Source organism: Dendropsophus ebraccatus, chromosome 10 (genome assembly GCF_027789765.1).
Source record: "Dendropsophus ebraccatus isolate aDenEbr1 chromosome 10, aDenEbr1.pat, whole genome shotgun sequence".
In the NCBI taxonomy this organism is placed as follows: Eukaryota; Metazoa; Chordata; class Amphibia; order Anura; family Hylidae; genus Dendropsophus; species Dendropsophus ebraccatus.
Window position 1 is genome coordinate 10,372,038 of NC_091463.1, and position 20,075 is coordinate 10,392,112.

The 20,075-nt window shown below is 40.4% G+C and overlaps 1 protein-coding gene and 1 long non-coding RNA gene across 3 annotated transcripts in view; one reads left to right on the forward strand and one right to left on the reverse strand.

Annotated features, from left to right (window-relative positions):
* LOC138766179 (uncharacterized) overlaps nt 1–15,565 on the forward strand; it is a 21,761-nt gene extending 6,196 nt beyond the window's left edge. The window contains exons 2-7 of one of the 2 annotated variants that reach the window (XR_011358696.1): nt 677–756; nt 7,398–7,474; nt 9,020–9,516; nt 12,164–12,371; nt 13,702–13,856; nt 15,345–15,565. This is a non-coding gene — a long non-coding RNA (uncharacterized lncRNA). The remainder of the gene's footprint in view (nt 1–676; nt 757–7,397; nt 7,475–9,019; nt 9,517–12,163; nt 12,372–13,701; nt 13,857–15,344) is intronic. The other variant, XR_011358697.1, reaches the window with a different exon arrangement.
* On the reverse strand, nt 1,527–13,756 carry LOC138766172 (myosin-4-like). The gene is made up of 40 exons (XM_069943559.1): nt 13,715–13,756; nt 12,612–12,824; nt 12,189–12,332; nt 11,861–12,017; nt 11,744–11,771; nt 11,361–11,475; nt 11,136–11,228; nt 10,265–10,328; nt 10,089–10,187; nt 9,851–9,954; nt 9,615–9,753; nt 9,418–9,536; nt 9,181–9,330; nt 8,927–9,097; nt 8,534–8,840; nt 8,374–8,447; nt 8,148–8,235; nt 7,943–8,060; nt 7,512–7,635; nt 7,291–7,427; nt 6,945–7,200; nt 6,618–6,860; nt 6,351–6,527; nt 6,126–6,271; nt 5,950–6,040; nt 5,469–5,858; nt 5,252–5,378; nt 4,992–5,110; nt 4,577–4,773; nt 4,310–4,493; nt 4,049–4,214; nt 3,510–3,634; nt 3,115–3,423; nt 2,777–2,980; nt 2,562–2,687; nt 2,308–2,478; nt 2,126–2,230; nt 1,949–2,044; nt 1,713–1,847; nt 1,527–1,621 (listed from the first exon to the last, which is right to left on the reverse strand). Exons 2-40 carry the CDS (start codon nt 12,810–12,812, stop codon nt 1,604–1,606), a joined length of 5,817 nt encoding a protein of 1,938 aa, XP_069799660.1. The 5' UTR covers nt 12,813–12,824; nt 13,715–13,756; the 3' UTR covers nt 1,527–1,603.
* Nucleotides 15,566–20,075: the final 4,510 nt, after the last annotated feature.

A 20,075-nucleotide genomic window follows, 5' to 3' on the forward strand; every position in this document is an offset into this window, starting at 1 on the left:
AGCAGCTCTTGAACAGTTGTCTTAGCCTAAGCAGCGGGGTCCATGATTTAAAGGTGTGTGTGCGAGTGGCTGTGCTTCTCAACTGAAGTGCCCTGTAGGTCTTTACCCTTCATCCTGTTCTGGCATGTGGAACCTAGACTTGGACTTGGACAGTGGCTAGAGAATACCAGGACGCTCCCCTTTGGATAGGGGACAAGTAATAAATAACTTTTAAATAGTTATTGACTGTAGTAGTCACGTATCTATATCCAGAGGACCAAAATGTAGAGAGGCCATTGGGCAACCTAGCAAGCATCGGAAAAGGGGGCAGTAGGGATTGTTAAGGTCAACATTGCTTCTTTCACTATGTTACACTATTCTGAGTGTTTTTAATTATTTTGAACCCCTGAAAAGCATATACATTTTTGCTTTTATTATTCCACAACACACCTCCTAATAATCTTGGCTTCAGAGCGGCAAAACTTTCATTGTTGTTGACCTTGGAATTCAGATTCAGGTCTATAGCCTATAGGTATATGTTTACTGACTTAGCCAGTCTCCTGTAATACTATGTTTCTATTTATAAGACTCGATGTAGCCATTATTTGGTAATCATCAGCTTAAAAACAAATTAGATTTTCTTCTATCAGTTAAAAACCTGGGAAAAATAAGTGTTTTGATTGTATTTATGTTTTAGGTTCTACACACTTGAAAAAGAAAACCTGAAGTTACCAGCACACAGAAGCAACCATTGCCCTGGCTCATGTGTGCCCTTAGGTATTACATTATAAAGAAAATACCCAGTTCTGGAAAATTTGTTTGGAAGGCTCATTTGTTAACAATACTTTTCTCTGTAGAATGGGGAACCACAACATTTTTCAGGTGACCTCATTACTCTTTCCAGATTCATCAGTGGCAATAATTGTTTCTTTGAGATTGTGGTCTTTCTTTTTAACGTCATGGGCTTTATAGAAATTGGCCCAGAACCATTTTAAATTGATGGTTTATTTGCATGTTCTGTGACCTGTGCAGAGGATATTGCACAGGAATGGGGGAGGCTGAGCCCTGTACATCACTTATTGGGGAGGATTTATAAAGACCAGCCTACAAGTACGCCGGTCTTATATTAGGCCCTGTCCCCTTTTCCCGACAGGATTCACTAAGAATAGTTATAGGATATAAAACGAAACAGCATATTTACTGGGGCTGAAAAAAATATTTATGATAGGGGAAAAGTATTTGATGTAAAAAAAAAAAAATAATTAGAAAATTTAAGCAAGTTTGGTACAATGATCAAAATAAGGAAAACATAATGAAGATTCAACCCAAGGAGATCACTTATATGCAGTTGTGAGTGTTCTGCCTCTCTTAGCAAAACCCAGTTAAGTGTCCTAGGGGTACACAGATATCCTGAGGATATCACACTAAGAGTGCCTGTTTCTGTCTTTTTGTGTAAGTCCAAATTGTGTAGAGTAACACTCAACTGAAAATGAATGAACAGCAAACACTTTGTCAAAGCTAGAAATGGTTTATTGATACAGGGGGATTTTATGGGGTGGGGGACTAAGAAAAGAACTAAATTTACATTTTGCAAATTTTAGTATCCTCTCTTGTGGATAAGCCTTCATTCCTCACTTTCTTTCTGAAAAGACAAGAAGAGACCAAGATTTTATAATGCTGTAGATCATCAATTGAAAAACATTTGCTGTAACAATTTATACATTATCCTGTACCTTGCCACTAATGTCGCGGCTCTTTGCTCTGAGTTTGTTTACTTGGGATTCTGCAATATCAGCTCTTTCCTCTGCTTCCTCCAACTCATGCTGGACCTTTCTAAAGCGGGAGAGATGGGAATTGGCCTGTTCCTCCTGGAAATAATTTGACAATCAAAAATAAAATACATATGATGCACTGCAATTTACTAAGGACCTTGGATTATCACTTTATTCAAAGATATTTTCCAACTTACAGATTCCTCAGCCTGTCTCTTGTAAGCTTTGACCTTCATCTGCAGCTTGTCTACCAGATCCTGAAGTCTCAAGACATTTTTCCTGTCTTCCTCAGTCTACAAAGTATAAGCATTTATATTGTTAGAAGCAATCAAATAATGCCTAATAAATCACATCCAACCTAGAGAACACTTTACCTGGTAAGTAAGTTCCTTTACTCTTCTTTCATATTTGCGGACTCCTTTAATGGCTTCGGTGCCACGCTTCTGTTCATTCTCCAGCTCATTTTCTAATTCACGGACCTATGGAAACAGTCAGAATTTTAAAAAATGTTGCATTTTATGTTTTATGAAGCTGAAGGCACTTATCTAAGCCTTACCCTGGATTCCAGTTTCTGGAGCTGTTTTTTGCCGCCTTTCAGTGCCAACTGTTCTGCCTCATCCAGACGGTGCTGAAGGTCTTTCACTGTCTGTTCAAGGTTCTTCTTCATTCTTTCTAAGTGGGCGCTGGTGTCCTGCTCCTTCTTCAGTTCTTCTGCCATAAGTGCAGCCTATCAGCAAAAAAATCTCAGAAATCAGTGCTTCTTATATGGAATATATTGCCAGATATATGTATGGAATACTTAATACATACATCAGTGATTGCCTTCTTGGCCTTTTCTTCTGCATTTCTGGATTCTTGGACTGCTTCCTCAACTTCATTCTGTAGCTGACTGGCATCATTCTCTAACTTCTTCTTGGTGTTGATAAGGCTTGTGTTCTAAGAGAAAGTAGTAGTATACGCCTTATAATTTTTCACTTTTATTGTTATATTTAACCAAGGAACAACATCCTAGAAGAAGGCCTTACCTGGGAGTGAAGAAGCTGAAGGCGTTCACTTGCATCCAGAAGTTCCTGCTCTGCCATCTTACGGGACCTTTCTGTCTGTTCCAGAGCAGATCGGATCTCCTCAATCTCAGCCTGTTGCAGGTTATTCCTGCGTTCTACAACAGCCACTTGTTCCTTAAGATCTTCCTGGCTCCTGAGGGCATCATCAAGCTGGAGCTGGGCATCCTTAAAGTCAATGAGATAGATTTAATATAAGAAAACTATTTTTGGTTTCCCATTGTTAGAATTTATTTATTTATTTATTTTTACAGCAAAAGGTGCGCCATGATGCATCATCTCTTTGGAGCCTCTGGCATTACCTTCAGTTGTGTTTGCACATTTCTGAGCTGTTTCTGTGCCTCAGCTGCTTGGCGATTGGCATGGCTCAGCTGAATCTCCAGCTCATTCAGGTCTCCTTCCATCTTCTTCTTCAGCCTCAGAGCATCGTTCCTGCTCCTGATCTCAGAGTCTAATGTGCTCTGCATGGTGTCAATAACTCTCTGGCTGTTTCTCTTCAATTGTTCGATCTCCTCATCTTTCTCTGCAATTTTCCTGTCTACCTCGGATTTCACCTGGTTCAGCTCAAGCTGGACACGAAGGATCTTTGCTTCTTCGTGTTCCAGAGAACCCTGTAGGGACAGAACAAGCTTTTTAGTGTTTTACTGATCTACTGAACATATTTAAAGCTCTTTAATTTTCTAACAAGTTTTCATACCTCAGCTTCCTCCAGTGCAGCTTGCAGATCTGCTTTCTCCTGTTCCACTTGTTTTCTAGATTTCTCCAGCTCATTGATGGACTTGCCTGATTCTCCAATCTGTTCAGTCAGATCTGAAATCTCCTCTAAAATAAAACAGGCAAATGTTTATTCCATCATTATTGTCATAGATATAGCTAATAAGAATCTGATGGTTTGTTTATATAAGAATACATAATAATTATAACTAAATTGTGTGTGTTGGGGACAATAATGACTATATTATCCTGTTGTTTCTGTTGCTCCTTTATAAGTGAAGGGAGAGAGCCACGCACATGTGTAGCCGCCTCTCCATTCATTCTCCCCTGAATGTGATGGCCTATGTCTGTCACACCAGACATTTTAAGGGATCCCTGCTTTCCTCCTATGTGCAGGCCCAGAAGTTGAGACCCACATTTTATAGTAATTACTTATATTCAGTCTAAAGTACTTCAGTAAAACAGGATGGAGACTTCCAGAAAAAATATAGAATTTAATACACACCAGTGTAAAGTACTTACGCTGCAAGTTCTTGTTTTCTCGTTTCAGAGTCTCAACTTGTTCCAAAGCCTCCTCATAGGCATTCTTTAGCTTGAATATCTCTGTGCTCACACTCCGGGCTTCTTTCTGAGATGCTTCCAACTCAGCCTGACCCTCTTCATACTTCTGTTTCCATTCAATAAGGACCTGTGGAAAGGTAACCATTTAATTATAATCTCCATGTAGACCAAAGTGAACTACTGTGGCTTCTTTTCCATGGTAACTTTATATGTAAATTCTACCTTATCAAAGTTTCTCTGCTTCTTGTCAAGAGCAGCTGCTGCGCTATTTGCCCTCTCAACATCGACCATCAGGTCCTCAACTTCAGCCTGCAGCCTCTGTTTGGTCTTTTCCAGGGAGGCACATTTGGAGTTTACAGCCTCTACCTGCTCCTCAGCATCCTGGAGACGCTGGGCAAGCTTCTTCCTATAGGTAAATAGTTGGATAATGTGTTACCTTTTATACACACCTATTGTGTTTTTCATATGAACTATCTTATATTATCATACTTGGCCTCTTCCAGTTCTTCTGTGCGCTGAATGGCATCTGTTTCATATTTGGTTCTCCACTGGGCAACTTCACCATTAGCCTTGGACAGAGATCTTTGGAGCTCAGCCTTTGCCTCTTGTTCCTCCTCATATTGTTCACGAAGTAAGTCAGAGTCATGGCGAGCTGATTGCAGAGCATGGGCCAGAGCATTTTTGGCCTATTGGATGTGAAGGATGCATTCATTTTTACTTAAAATATCAGTGTTATAGTGTGAAATACAAGTTATTTATATTCATATAATCTACATTTGTATACATTATAAAACTAAATACAAATTTAGTCTTGGTGCTTAAAGCTGAAATAAATTTAAACCTAAATTAGACACTTAGATTCAGTTTAGTGTACATGAAATATGCACATGCTTATTTTACGTACCTTGGTTTCCTCCTCCAGCTGCCTCTTGAGTTCCTCCACCTGCTGTGTGAATCCTTGTTTTCCTCTGGTCAGTTGAGAAATCAGAGATTCTTTTTCCTCTAGTTGACGGGATAGTTCACCTAATATGAAATAACACAGCAATAGCACAACCACAGGACACATTAGAGACTTTTCTTAAAAACACCAAAGCAAACCAAACCAGAAAATCTATTTATGAACTTTCCGAGGTACATTTTTCCTATGTCAAGGATTACACGCACCATTTTCTGTCTGAAAACGTGCTCTTTGAGTTGAAAGATCATTAATAATTCGCTTTTGCTCATCATCTTTTGTCTTAATTTCGCTGAGCTGATCTTCTAGAACACGGCTCACTTTTTCAAGGTTGGCCTGTACAGATAAAACAATATTAGCATAACATAGAAAACAGTTTATGTTGTTGACATAAAAAAAATACTATTTCGCTAATGTTCGATCTACCTTTGATTTGGAGACATTCTCCAAGTTACTGGCAAGGTCATCAGTTTCCATCTTCAGCTCGCTCTTCTCTTTCTCCAGCTTCTGTTTAACTCTCTGGAGATTATCAATCTGTTCTCCAAGTTCAGCAACACTGTCGGCATGTTTCTTGCGCAGGGCAGCAGAGGTGGCTTCATGTTGAAGGGTGGCCTCTTCCAGGTCACGTCTTAACTTCTGGAACTCTGCCTCACGTTTCTTGTTCAACTCAATCTGAGCTGAGGTGGCTCCTCCGGCTTCTTCAAGTCTTTCACTGATCTCCTCAAGTTCTCTTGAGAGGTCAGACCTTTGTTTTTCAACCTTGGCTCGAGCAGCACGCTCAGCTTCAATTTCCTCTTCCAATTCTTCAATACGAGCCTAGAAATGAAACCATAAATTATTTATCTATAGTCTGACAGATTTTTGGGAACTGTATTAATGCCCCACCATTACATTCCTATTCCTATACCTGCAGCTCCTTGATCTTTTTCTGCAGCTGAGATCCCAGGGACTGCTCATCTTCTATCTTTGCTTGTAGCTGGCTTATCTCAAAGTCCTTCCTGAATTCATAGATTAAATATGTGTTGGTAAACTAATCTCTAAAGACATTTCATTTTAAAGATAAACAGGTACAGATATACTAACTTTTTAAGTTTTTCTTCAGCTTGCTGTTTCTCATTCTCAAGATCCATAACTGTTTCTTGAGACAATTTTAGATCACCTTCAAGCTTTCTCTTAGCTCTTTCAAGATCAAGACGAAGTTTTTTCTCTTGTTCCAAGGATCCTTCCAGCTAATGAGATACATAATTATTGTCATGTATATTAGATCCATTATTGTACATTTCCCACATTGCAAGAAAGAAAACTCACATCATCCACTTGTTGCTCCAGTTTTGTTTTGGCCTTGCTCAGAGAGCTGACTTTGTCCTCCTCAGCCTGCAGGTCATCCAGAGTTTGCTGGTGAGCCTCCTGGAGAGCTTTCTTCTCCTTGCTGATCTTGGCAATGTTCTCATCCAATGTAGCCATCTCTTCAGTAAGGTTTTTAACCTAAGCATAGAGTATCAATAATTGTGTGACATTGTACTGTACTTATTGTAATTAAATATCATTGCTTAGGAAGTCTAGTAAATATATTACCTTGTTTTCAGTTGCATGCTTTTCTTTCTCGACTTTGGCCAAAGTAAGCTCCAAGTCATCGATGTCTTTCTTGAGCTCGGAGCACTCATCTTCCAGTTTCCTTTTCTTGGCTGTCAGCTCAGCGTTGCTTTCCTCCTCATCTTCCAGCCGTTCGTTGATTTCTTTAATCTTGGCTTCCAGTTGTATTTTGTTCTTTATGAGACCTTCACATCTCTCTTCTGCATCGGCCAAGCTTTCTCCTTCCTGTGTGTAAAATTAAAGCAATTACAAGACTTGCATTAAAAATGTCCTTTAGTTTTTATTAGCTTGTCCAGTGTTTTATCTTACAGATTGCACTTGTAGCATCAAGTCATTCTTCTCTTGAATGAAAACAGACATTTTCTCTTCCAGTTCTTTCCTCCTTGCTTCTGATTTTGCTAGAGCCTCCTTGGTTTTCTCAAACTCTTCCTTCATGTTGGCCATCTCCTTTTCAGTCTCAGCACTCTTCAAAAGAGGTTTGATCTTAAAGTACAGCTTCATCCATGGCCAGTGCTTGACATTCATGAATGACCTGATATTGTACTGAATGACAAAGAGTGCTTCCCTATAAGAAAAAACATGTTGGATTAGCTAAATTGTTTTCCCAATGTTTTCAGGCATTTTAAATTGAAATCTTAGTTTTAACAATAAATACCGTCTCTCCATCATTTTCTTGAATTCAACCCTCATTAGAAATCCTCTGCACAAAGCCTGAGTACGAGTGATGAGTTGTGCCAACTTTTCGTCTCTCATTTCTTCCAGAGTACCCAGGAGACCGGCTTTGAAGAACACCTGTAGGAACATAAACCTAATTATCTCCAATCCAAGGGGCATATAAGGTGCATTAAATCTTTGTAACTAAATGTATTTCTTTACCTTAGTGTGTCCGAATCTGTACTGGGTATGATCCACATCAATAGAGCCAAGGAGTTTCTCTGAGGCCTTCTTGCTGTCAATAAATTGTCCATCGGGGATTGCACTGGCATTGAGGACCTTGTAACTGAGAGTAAATGGATGAATAAAGTTGTTGGTTATAGCAAAAAAGAGCTAAGTTCCAGGTATTGTAACAGATAGGGTTCCAGAGAATACTTAAAGGGGCTGTACCCCCTGAACATATCTTCTCAATAGTCCCACTTGCCTTCACTGGCCAAAAAGAGCATCCCTTGGTATCACTTAGGTTACAGAAACATTACTTGCGGTGATCATATGATTGCTGGGCAGTCACAAAAGGAGATTGCCCACATGGTATTACCTTTGCATAAGGGACAGGTAACTACATGATTATAAGTAAAATTATAAATATTTACCGCTGTTTGAAGTCACCATAGAGGATTCTGCTGGGGAATCCCTTACGGCAGATTCTGATACCCTCCAGCACACCATTACATCTTAGCTGATGGATGATCAGATGATTCTCCATGATACCTGCAGAGGAAGTCATATATGTATGATTATTAACAAAACATGTGAGGTGTGAAAAGAATCATGGGGCATTTAGTGGCAGTGATTTACCTGGTGTCTTGGACTCATTGGGAATCAGACAACGGACAAAGTGGGGATGAGTGCTCCTCAGGTTAGTCATCAGCTTGTTCAGATTTTCCTATGAATTTAGAAAATGTCATTGTTACTTGGCTCCACAGAGGTATCTTCATACATTTTAGGAGACATGTATGATATTACAAATAACTGGTGTATTTAAGCAGCATAGTATTATTGTTGACACATGGGAAGAACTCACTCTGAAGAGAGCTGAGACAGTCTGGAAGGATGACCCTTTCTTCTTCTTTCCACCACCTTTTCCAGCATCGGGAGCTATAAATTACATTTTAACTTTGAAGAAAACTTTATAAAATACACAACCACTGTAAAAAAAACATTTTTATTCGATATGCACTTACCATCAGATCCAGAATAGCTGGAGTAGAGGAAGGATAGGAGTTTCACTGGTGATTTCTGGAAGAGACCAACAACAGTCTCATTCAGTGGATCCTTGTTCTTGTCCAGCCAGCCAGAGATGTTGTAATCCACAGTGCCAGCATAATGCACTAAGGAGAAATGAGCTTCTGCCTTTCCTTTACCAGGCTTGGGCTTCTCAAAGTTCTTGCACTTGCCAAGATGCTGGTCGTAGAGCTTGTTCTTGAAGGATGTGTCAGTAGCCTTGGGGAACATGCACTCTTCCTCCAGGATTGAGAAGATTCCCATGGGCTACCAGCATAAAGTGACAGGTTATCAGTCATAAATCTTAGGTTTCTTATGTTTGTGAGCAATACACTGAGTAAGCTAGTACCAACCTTCTCAATAAGCTCAATGCAAGCAGCCAGATCCATACCAAAGTCAATGAACTCCCAATCGATCCCTTCTTTCTTGTACTCTTCTTGTTCCAGGACAAACATGTGATGGTTGAAGAACTGCTGCAGCTTCTCATTGGTGAAGTTAATACAGAGCTGTTCCAGACTGTTGTACTAGAGAAGAAGACATGAATCAGAGATTGGAAACTTGTATATTGGGTAAAAAAAGACACCATTGACTCTATAATTTTGCTTACATCAAAGATCTCAAAACCAGCAATATCCAGCACACCGATGAAGTATTGTCTTGGTTGCTTAGTGTCCAGCTGTTGGTTGATACGGGTGACCATCCACAAGAAAAGCTTCTCAAAGACTGACTTGCTGAGGGCACCAATGGCATTATAAACCTAAAAAACGGTACATTTATTGCTTAAGTAAAACCGCCACTCATTATATTGTTGGATTTTTTTATGTTGGTCTCTAACACTCTTTACCTGTTGAACAGTTTGTCCCTTGGTGACAAATTCATTGCCGACTTTGACTCTTGGGTAGCACAAAGCCTTCAGGAGATCGGCAGAGTTCAGACCCATCAGGTATGCGATTTTATCAGCAACTAAGAGAGCAGTTATATAAGTTTATATACACAGAAAGTAACAGTCGAAAGGATCCACATATAATATTATTTTTGTACCTTCTGTTCCATCAGGTTCAGCCTGCTCCTCTCTTTGCTTTTGCTTGAATTTCATGTTACCATGGTGCATGACTGCTCCGGTCATCTTGTAGATGCCATTCTTTTCATCTGGTGTGAATCCCAGGATGTCAATGGCAGTCTGCACATATATAATACATATAAACACAGGTCATTATATGCTCAGAGCTTAACAATATGAGAAGAGAATAAAGAAATGTATCTAATATTTGTCTCACATCTGTGGCCATCAGCTCCTCTTCATCATCAATACTCTTCACAGAAATTTCTCCTTGGCTGATAAAGGGGTAGTCATATGGGTTTGTAGTAAGGAGAAGCATTTCTAGGGAGCAAAAGAATTATAAGCAACTTTCTTATCTAGTGATTGATACTAGTCGATGGCAGGCATAAATTATACAACTATAACACAAGTGTCTGCTTCGCTAATCATTGAACATAAGAGAAGAACCAACTTACCAAGGAGTTCTGGTCTCTTGTTTGTCAGGATCTGGTAGAAGATGTGGTAGCTCCTTTCAGCTGAAAGCTGGAATGTTACTCTGGACTTTTCCAGCAGATCTGTGGATGAGCAATATGACAGGTCATTGATGGGAAGAAGACAAATACCAAAAGAAAAAAAGAAGTCTAACACTCACAGGTCTCAATATCAGCAGATGAGAGTTTTCCTGTGGTTCCGAAGTGGATTCTGATGAATTTACCCTAAAGATTGTGATACGGCACTTTTATTAGAATACACATTACTATGGTAAATTGAAAAAAACTAAATCACAGAAATAGGTGTATATGTACTTTAAACTTAACTTTTAATTATAAATGCTTAAAAAAGTATACCCCACAGTTAGGACCACTCTGGTGCAGCCACTGCTCCCAGACACCACCTTAGTGCGAGACAGCACAGAGTGCACCACAGCTTTCTGCACTGCAGCAGCGGCTCTCTTGTAACCTATTCCCAATTGGATCTTACTTCCCTAAGGATTTCGGCAACCTGGAGGAAACGCATCAGAGGGTAAGGGACCTGTGTTATTGTTAAGGGCTTAACAGGGTCGGTACCAAGGTAAGATCAGGGTAGGGGTCGCCCTTTTTAGGGGGAATGCGCTGCTTCACCCTGTCCGAGCAGGGGTAGACCACACACATCTGCTGGATAGGGTGTAACCGGGTGAGGTGATCCCTACTTCATAAACGCTTTCCTACCCTGACAAATCAAACCGGTGTTGACAATTTACCCATGACACTGACTGATAAAGATTAGACTAGTGACAAACAGTTGAAGCACCGGATGTAGCTGGTAGTGGTAGTTCATCCAAACAGGTGGCTACATAGGTATGTTGGTCTTGTTTGTGAGGTATACTTTAGTATTTATGATTAAAAGTTAAGTTTTTGTACATACAGTATACACCTATTTCTGTGATTCAGCTTTAGACTTTGTGGTGTATTAGGCATAGGTTCATAACTGAATCTGTGCATTGTGATTGTGTGAAAAAAACTAGTAAGATTTATGATACTTACAAAACGGGAGGAGTTGTCATTTCTCACAGTTTTGGCATTGCCAAAGGCCTCCAGCAGAGGGTTAGCCTGAATGATTTGATCTTCAAGTGTTCCCTGATAGTATAAAGGAATATGTGAGCCAGGTTGTGTTACAGGCTATCTTCTGATCAGCAATTCTTGGGGTTTAGTCTGTATAGTCAAGTACACTTCTGTATAAAGTACTGTAGACACAACATAGGTATTCACCTGCAAGCTGTTGCTCAGCTCCTTCTTCTTTCCTGAGTCCCCAATAGCTGCAATTGTTGCAAAGTACTGGATGACACGCTTGGTGTTCACAGTCTTTCCAGCACCAGATTCTCCACTGGTTACAACAGAGAAATGTCAGTGAAAGGCTATCTTCACACTCAGTATTTCCATCAGTCTTTTGGTCAGTATTTTTTCAACCAAAACCAGGAATGGATTGAAAACTCAGAAGCCGTGTAAATCTTTCCATTATAATTTTGCCCTGTCTGTTCCACTTCTGATTTTGGTTGAAAAAAGACTAACAGAAATACTATGTGTGAACATAGCCATACATTGCAACTAGTATAAGAATATTTGGATTGGAATATTATCAATCTTATACTTACGTGATCAGAATAGACTGGTTCTCACGGTCTGAAATTGGCAAAGGAAGGAAACTATAAGTAACTTTGTAGATAAAAGTTGTAAAAGTGAACAAATATAAAGAGGGAAATGAAAATGACCTGTTAACATGAACTGATAGGCGTTATCAGAGATGGAGAAGATGTGTGGCGGGGCTTCCATACGCTTCTTTCCTCTGTATCCGGCAACAACTTCAGGGTTATACACCGGCAGCCACTTGTAGGGGTTTACAGTGACGCAGAAAAGACCGGAGTAAGTCTGGAATTACACGGTAAAGTCATTGTGCTAAATATGATTTTTACTTTATATTGTAAACTATTTAATTAAGAACTCAATTATTTAGCTGATTAATTGCAGTACTAACATGGTTGGTGTTTTTTTTTATTTTTTTGTTATTTTTTCAGTTATTAAAGAAAAAACAAGACTTACGTAAATCATCCAGGCTGCGTAACGCTCTTTGAGGTTATACAGCACAGACGCCTCATTCAGATGGGTCATCATCGCCATGTCTTCAATTTTATCAAACTTGGGAGGGTTCTGCGGGTAAACCTGGCTGTCTTTAACAGTTACCTCCTGGAGAGAAAGAGACGTCAGTTTAGTTGAAGATTCAAAGTAAGTTACATATTTTATGATATATATATATACAGTTCTCTATCAACTCAATAGAGGGCCAGTTTCTCGGTACAGTAAAGGATATTCTTGGGAATAGACTTGGTCACCACACCATCATTTCCAACTTAATAAAACCCAGTGTAAGAATACCATATCTCCTTAACTGACTTTTTTTTACCAGGAGATAATCTATAATAGTAGTAAACTTTCATACAATAAATGAATCATTGTATTTTTTACCTTTCCATCATCGGTCTTCACAGTCACCTTACCGCCGTCACGGGCGGTAATCAGACCTTTTACATAGAGCTCCTTGGGATCATCTACAAAGCAAGTGTTCTTGGCATCAAATGGTTTGTTCTGAGCCTCCAATCTTTCTTTTTCTGATTTCCGCAGGAAAGGCGCTGCGGGCCCGAAAACGGCCATTTCACCATCCCCCATGGCTGAGGTGTTCTGTATAAAAGATAGACATATACTGTTTAAAATATATATTCTCTTGTTCAATTTTTAAAAATATTTTTCTGTATCTTAAGTTTTGATAAGTCTGTATGCAGAGTGAGAGGCCCATGTGATTGAATCCATGCCTGCATGCAGTGGCCAATTTCTATACAATGCTGCCAGAATTACAGTCATGCATTTATTGTAGGTGTTATTCTATAAGGAATAATGTATTGTATTCTGTATTTACAGATATACTGCACAACCTTTTTTTTGACGAGTGAGGGAGAGTTTTTTGTGTAGCGCCATTTATCTTTGTGGGTTTCAGTTAATAGGGTACTCCGGCGAAAATCTTCATCTTATAAATGAACTGGTTTCAGAAAGTTGTATAGATTTGTAATTTTACTTCTATTTAAAAATTTCTAGTCTTCCAGTACTTATCAGCTGCTATGTGTCCTGCAGGAAGTGGCGTATTCTCTCCATTCTGACACAGTGCTCTCTGCTGCCACCTCTGTCCATGTCAGGAACTGTCCAGAGCAGCAGCAAATCCCCATAGAAAACCTCTCCTGCTCTGGGCAGTTCCTGACATGGACAGAGGTGGCAGCAAAGAGCACTTTGTCAGACTGAAAACAATACACCACTTTCTGCAGAACATACAGCAGCTGATAATTACTGGAAGACTGGAGATTTTTAAATAGAAGTAAATTACAAATCTATATAACTTTCTTACACAACTTTATTTGAAAGGAGAAAAATTTCACCAGAGTACCCCTTTAAGTCAATGTTGAAATTTTGTATTGTGTGCAGTTAGTTAATTTTGACTTCATGAAGATATACATAATAGAGTATCTATGTATCGCATTACATCATTATATGTTATTTTGCTGTTTAGTTCATATACTAACCTGTTAATGATGTTCTTGATGAAAAAGATCTTCTGTACCCCTTTGAGGAAATGGAAATAAGGACAAGTTATAGAAGTGATTGAAGAGCAGCCTGTATTCCAGTCAGTGAGCACAGAAGCCAGAACTTACCCAGTGGTGACTAGTAAGTAGAGGGCTGGAGGGTTTATATAGAAGACTTTCTGCTCACTCAGCATTACTTATCTCCTGGTAAGGAATCACTCCATCCCCATAAGCGTACATAGAAACCCAACACTTTCAGTAAAAATAACTGAACAATTAGGGGCACTGATGTATCTGTCACAGTTATCTATGGTGGGAGACGGGTCCTAATTAACCTAATCACTCAGCTAGAAGCATATGGAATATTACACATACCACAGCTGTTATTTTTTTTTCCTGTGAAAAATGTGTCTGGGCTCAGGAAATAGTATCTATCTATCTATCTATCTATCTTCTATCTATCTATCTATCTATCTATCTATCTATCTATCTATCTATCTACCTATCTATCTATCTTCTATCTATCTCCTATCTATCTATCTATCTCCTATCTATCTATCTATCTATCTATCTATCTATCTATCTATCTATCTATCTCCTATCTATCTATCTATCTATCTATCTATCTATCTATCTATCTCCTATCTATCTATCTATCTATCTCCTATCTATCTCCTATCTATCTATCTATCTCCTATCTATCTATCTATCTATCTATCTATCTATCTATCTATCTATCTATCTATCTATCTCCTATCTATCTATCTCCTATCTATCTCCTATCTCCTATCTATCTATCTATCTATCTATCTATCTATCTATCTATCTCCTATCTATCTATCTATCTATCTATCTATCTATCTATCTATCTATCTATCTCCTATCTATCTATCTATCTATCTATCTATCTCCTATCTATCTATCTATCTCCTATCTATCTATCTATCTATCTATCTATCTATCTATCTATCTCCTATCTATCTATCTCCTATCTATCTATCTATCTATCTATCTATCTATCTATCTCCTATCTATTTATCTATCTAGGCACCCTGTTTGACATTTTATGGAATAAACCACAGTCCTTTTTGCTTCACTTTATCAGTGAGCTGGGTGCCAGCAGGTTAAGGAGTTGATTCAAAGTACCTTTCTCTCAGTATCAAACAGGAATCATCACAACACTCCAAAATAGATTAATTTAAACAGTGGTCTTTAGTCATAGAGCCAAAATATGTGACGTTTTAACTCCATCAAGTCTTGAGATACACATCTTCTATCTATCTATCTATCTATCTATCTATCTATCTATCTATCTATCTATCTATCTTCTATCTATCTATCTTCTATCTATCTATCTATCTATCTATCTATCTTCTATCTATCTATCTATCTATCTATCTATCTATCTATCTATCTCCTATCTATCTATCTATCTATCTATCTATCTATCTATCTATCTATTTCCTATCTATCTATCTCCTATCTATCTATCTATCTATCTATCTATCTATCTATCTATCTATCTATCTATCTATCTATCTCCTATCTATCTATCTCCTATCTATTGTATATCCTATGTATTTTCCATCTATCCTTTATTTCTATTTTTCTATTTCTTATCTATATGTAGCGTGCAGTGTAATTCTATAGTTGCGGCAGAGTAATGTAAAGGTCACCTGCCCCTCGACACACTGCCATGTTATAGACCAGATCTGTGCAGGGACAGCATGGAGGAGACAGCAATTGAAGGGACAAGACTTTAGATGGCTGCATAATGGGGCAAGATTGATGAAATCCTGTGAATAAGAGTGAATTCTCCAAATACCTTCAGAAATTGTCTCCTTATACCATGTACAGGATTCACATGTAAAACATAAAAACATTGTAGAACTCCAGGAGAACCAGTAAAAAAGCTAACACCATCCCCAACCCCCCCAGAACTGCCGTTTATTTCCTTTGTGTTCAGCAGCGATGTTTCAGCCAGCAAGGGAGATGATATAATACATCTTTGCAATTTTCCTAATTTTGTTTGCCTGTTTTCTATATAAAATACAATGCTATAAATGTGGCCACTAGTTGTCTCACATACGCAAAAAACTGTCTAGGCTCTAACAATAGGGCTTTTTGGTCTTTAGTAAAAGCAAAAAAAAAAGTGATGAATGAATAATGCTGTTAATGCTGTTAATGCTAACAGTGACCACAACGTTTGGAAAGCCATGGCAGGTACTGCAATGCTGTATCTGTGAGACCTGTAGTCAAACACACAAATTAACCAGATCCTACAACATGTGGCAAGAAAATATGGGGTGTATGGGGATAGAACACCCTGGTACTTAATCCCTATACACCCCATTTTTTTATGTGCAACCTGGTTATATGCATGTTTCTTTTTTCTGGTCTGGTTTAGTTCACTGTTCACATGCATAGGTTTGCACTTTTTTGTTTGATGCCTTATAGACATAACCAAACCAAGTCATCCGAACCAGTATTATTCCAAACTTTGCGAAAAATGTGATTTAGCAAAAAAAAAAAAAAAGTAAAGAAAAGTATACACTGATTAAAAGCCGGCATCCTGCGGGGGGGGGGGGGGGGGGGGGGATTTCAAGTATGCACTTCCCTCTCTCCTTGCCCACGGTGAGCAGCTGCAGATCATTTTCCCCGAGTCGTGATCATCAGCCAACTCAGCTGATGGACTGTCCGCTAAGCCAATCAGCGACTGGAGCAACGTCCTGCCCCAGCTGGTTGAGTGGCCAGTCCATCAGCCGGGTCGTGACGTGGACATTCCTGAAATCCTGTAGCATTGTGCACACTCTGTCCTATTCCAGTATTATCACTGATGAGGCCCCGGCAAATATAATGTACAATAGTCCCGCTATTGTAGCTGTTATTTTGTAACTGTTTTGTTTCAAAATTGACATTTTGCGAGTCGGCCTAATCAAATTTTATGAAATGTTTCCTCATTTCTACTACCTGCTTACAGAAACAGCGCCACTGTTCTCCTAAGTTCTAGTTTGGTATTGCAGCTCATTTTTTTTTACATGAATGGAGTTGTAATACCACACACAATTTGAATACAGAAGTGCCACTGTTTTTGGAAGAAAGCAGCCATGTTTTGCTAGTCCTAAATAACCCCTTTAATCTGGAGGGAATTGCTTCCTTTCTTGTTATATCATCTATAATAAACATTTATTACACAAAGCGATTATCTGCCGAATCAGCCTGATTCAGGCAGATAACGCCCCATGTAATAAAGACAACAATCAGCTGGGAGCCGATCATTGGCCGATCGTTGTCTTTCAGCAGGTTTAAAAATCATCGGCCGCCAACCACACATTGCTACATTTGATAGTGATGTGTGTCCGACGACTGATAAAAGTGTATAAAAAATAATAAATGTATACTTACCTCTCTAGGCTCGCACGCTGTCATCCTGCCTGTTTCTAAGCGTCACCTAGATGCCAAACTCTGATATACACATGATAATGCAGCCAGAAAAATAAAGTATGACCTATAATTCAATAACATATAGAACCTAATTTAGCAACAATTACTTGTAATTGTGAACAAATTCCAGTATAAGGGTTGAAAGGTGAAATTTAGGGGACCACTTAGCCAATATCCTCAAGATCTGATGGCAGTTTGATGGCACACAGGGTCCACACCCACTTATCATTACACACACTTTCTCATGGTTTACTAACACTTTGCATTTAAAGTAGCTGTCTTTTAGACCAGTGCTTCTCACTTCCAGTCCTCAGGCCTCACCAACAGGTCATGTTTTAAGGATCTCCTTAGCATTTCACAGGTGATATAATTATACTCAGGGCATCAGGTATTATCACATGTGTTTTTTGTATGAGATATCCTCAAAACATGACCTGTTGGTGATGCCTGAGGACTGGAATTGAGAAGCACTGTTTTAAAAAACAAACCTTTTTAAAAAGCAGCCACAAGAGCCGTCAGCTGATCACCATGGATCCTTTTCCCAGCACCACAGGCAAACATTTTGTAGAGAGAAGTTATGACTGGGATTGCATGTCGTTGAGTCCTCTACAGTAGAGGACAGAGGGACTTTTTATGTGTCGCTTGCATGCAGGCTGGCTCAGGAAGATAAACATGGAGATTTATTCTTGACTTACCATAAGTCTTGAAATATTTTTTATTCTTTTCTATGTAATACTGTGCAGATTTGTACTGTGTAACAATGACCCTAGACCTTAGGGCCCAATTACATGGAGCAATTCCGCAGACCATGTAATAATCAGCTGATCGTGTCTTTTGGTCCTGACTAAAAATCAAGTGTATACTTGATTACCCGATGCTTCTGCCCAGTCTCTGAAGTGACAGGGCGTTTGGTCAGTCACTGGTCGAGATGTAACAGTGCAGCGGCCAGTGATACCAGGGAGCGGGCAGAAGACCCAGGGAGCATGGACAGGTATGTATATACTTTATTATTTTACACTAAAGACAAGGACTGCATGGGCATCACTAACAATATACTCTGTTTAAGAAAAATAAATAAAGGGAACACTCAAATAAAACATCCTAGATCTAAATAATTGAAATCTTTTCATTGAATACTTCTGTACAAACTTGAATGTGCTGACAACAAAATCGCACAAAAATAATCAATGGAAATCACACTTATTAACCAAAGGAGGCCTGGATTTGTAGTCACACACAAAAGTGGAAAAACACACTCCAGGCTGATCCAACTTTGATTTAATGTCCTTAAAACAAGTCAAAATGAGGCTGAGTATTGTGTGTGGCCTCCACGTGTCTGTATGACCTCCCTATAACGCCCGGGCATGCTTGTGATGAGGTGGCCGATGGTCTCCTGAGGGATCTCCTCCCAGACCTGGACTAAAGCATCCGCCAACTTCTGGACAGTCTGTGCCACAATGTGACATTGGTGGATGGAGCGAGACCAGATGTGCTTAGTGGGATTCAGGTCTGGGGAACAGGCGGCCGGTCCGTAGCTTCAATGCCTTCATCTTGCCTCCAGCCACATGAGATCTAGCATTGTCCTGCATTCAGGGCCGCTTTAACCAGAGGGCACATGGTGCACGTGCACCGGGCCCACTGGTTAAAGGGGCCCCCCCGAGCAGGCCGGGCGTTGCTATGTGCGACCAATGCGGTCGCACAGGGCTCCGGCCACCAACCTGTTAGGGTGGAGCGCCATGGATGGGTAATCTACTTACCCATCCATGGCGCCCCCTGCAGGGCCCCCCCGTCCGCCGCTGCGCTTCTGCAGGAGCAGCGGTACTGACAGAGAGAGAGCGCCATTGGCTCCATCCCTGTCAGTCACTCTTGTGGCCGCACTTCCTGCGGTCACAAGAGGCCGCACTCTCCCTCCAGTGCCCGATGTTACTGGAGCGTCGGCGCGAGGGTAAGGGGAGTGCAGCATCTTGTGACTGCAGGAAGTGCGGCCAAAAGAGGGAAGAGAAGAGGAACACGTGGACCCGGGTGAGTATAACTGAATTTTTTTTTATGTTATATGTGAGGGGGAGCGGGAGCGAACGGGGGGGTGGCTATATACTGTTGGGGATAGCACAGGGGGGCTATATACTGTTGGGGAGAGCACAGGGGGGCTATATACTGTTGAGGAGAGCACAGGGGGGGGGCTGTATACTGCTGGGGAGAGCACAGGGGGGCTATATACTGTTGGGGAGAGCACAGGGGGCTATATACTGTTGGGAAGAGCACAGGGGGGTTATATACTGTTGGGGAGAGCACAGGGGGGGTTATATACTGTTGGGGAGAGCACATGGGGGCTATATACTATTGGGGAGAGCACAGGGGGGGCTATATACTATTGGGGAGAGCACAGGGGGGGTTATATACTGTTGGGGAGAGCACATGGGGGCTATATACTATTGGGGAGAGCACAGGGGGGGGCTATATACTGTTGGGGAGAGCACATGGGGGCTATATACTGTTGGGGAGAGCACATGGGGGCTATATACTGTTGGGGAGAGCACATGGGGGCTATATACTGTTGGGGATAGCACAGGGGGGCTATATACTGTTGGGGAGAGCACAGGGGGGGGCTATATACTGTTGGGGAGAGCACATGGGGGCTATATATACTGTTGGGGAGAGCACATGGGGGCTATATACTGTTGGGGATAGCACAGGGGGGCTATATACTGTTGGGGAGAGCACTGGGGGGGCTATATACTGTTGAGGAGAGCACAGGGGGGCTGTATACTGCTGGGGAGAGCACAGGGGGGCTATATACTGTTGGGGAGAGCACAGGGGGGCTATATACTGTTGGGGAGAGCACAGGGGGGCTATATACTGTTGGGGAGAGCACAGGGGGGCTATGTACTATTGGGGGAGAGCACAGGGGGGCTATATA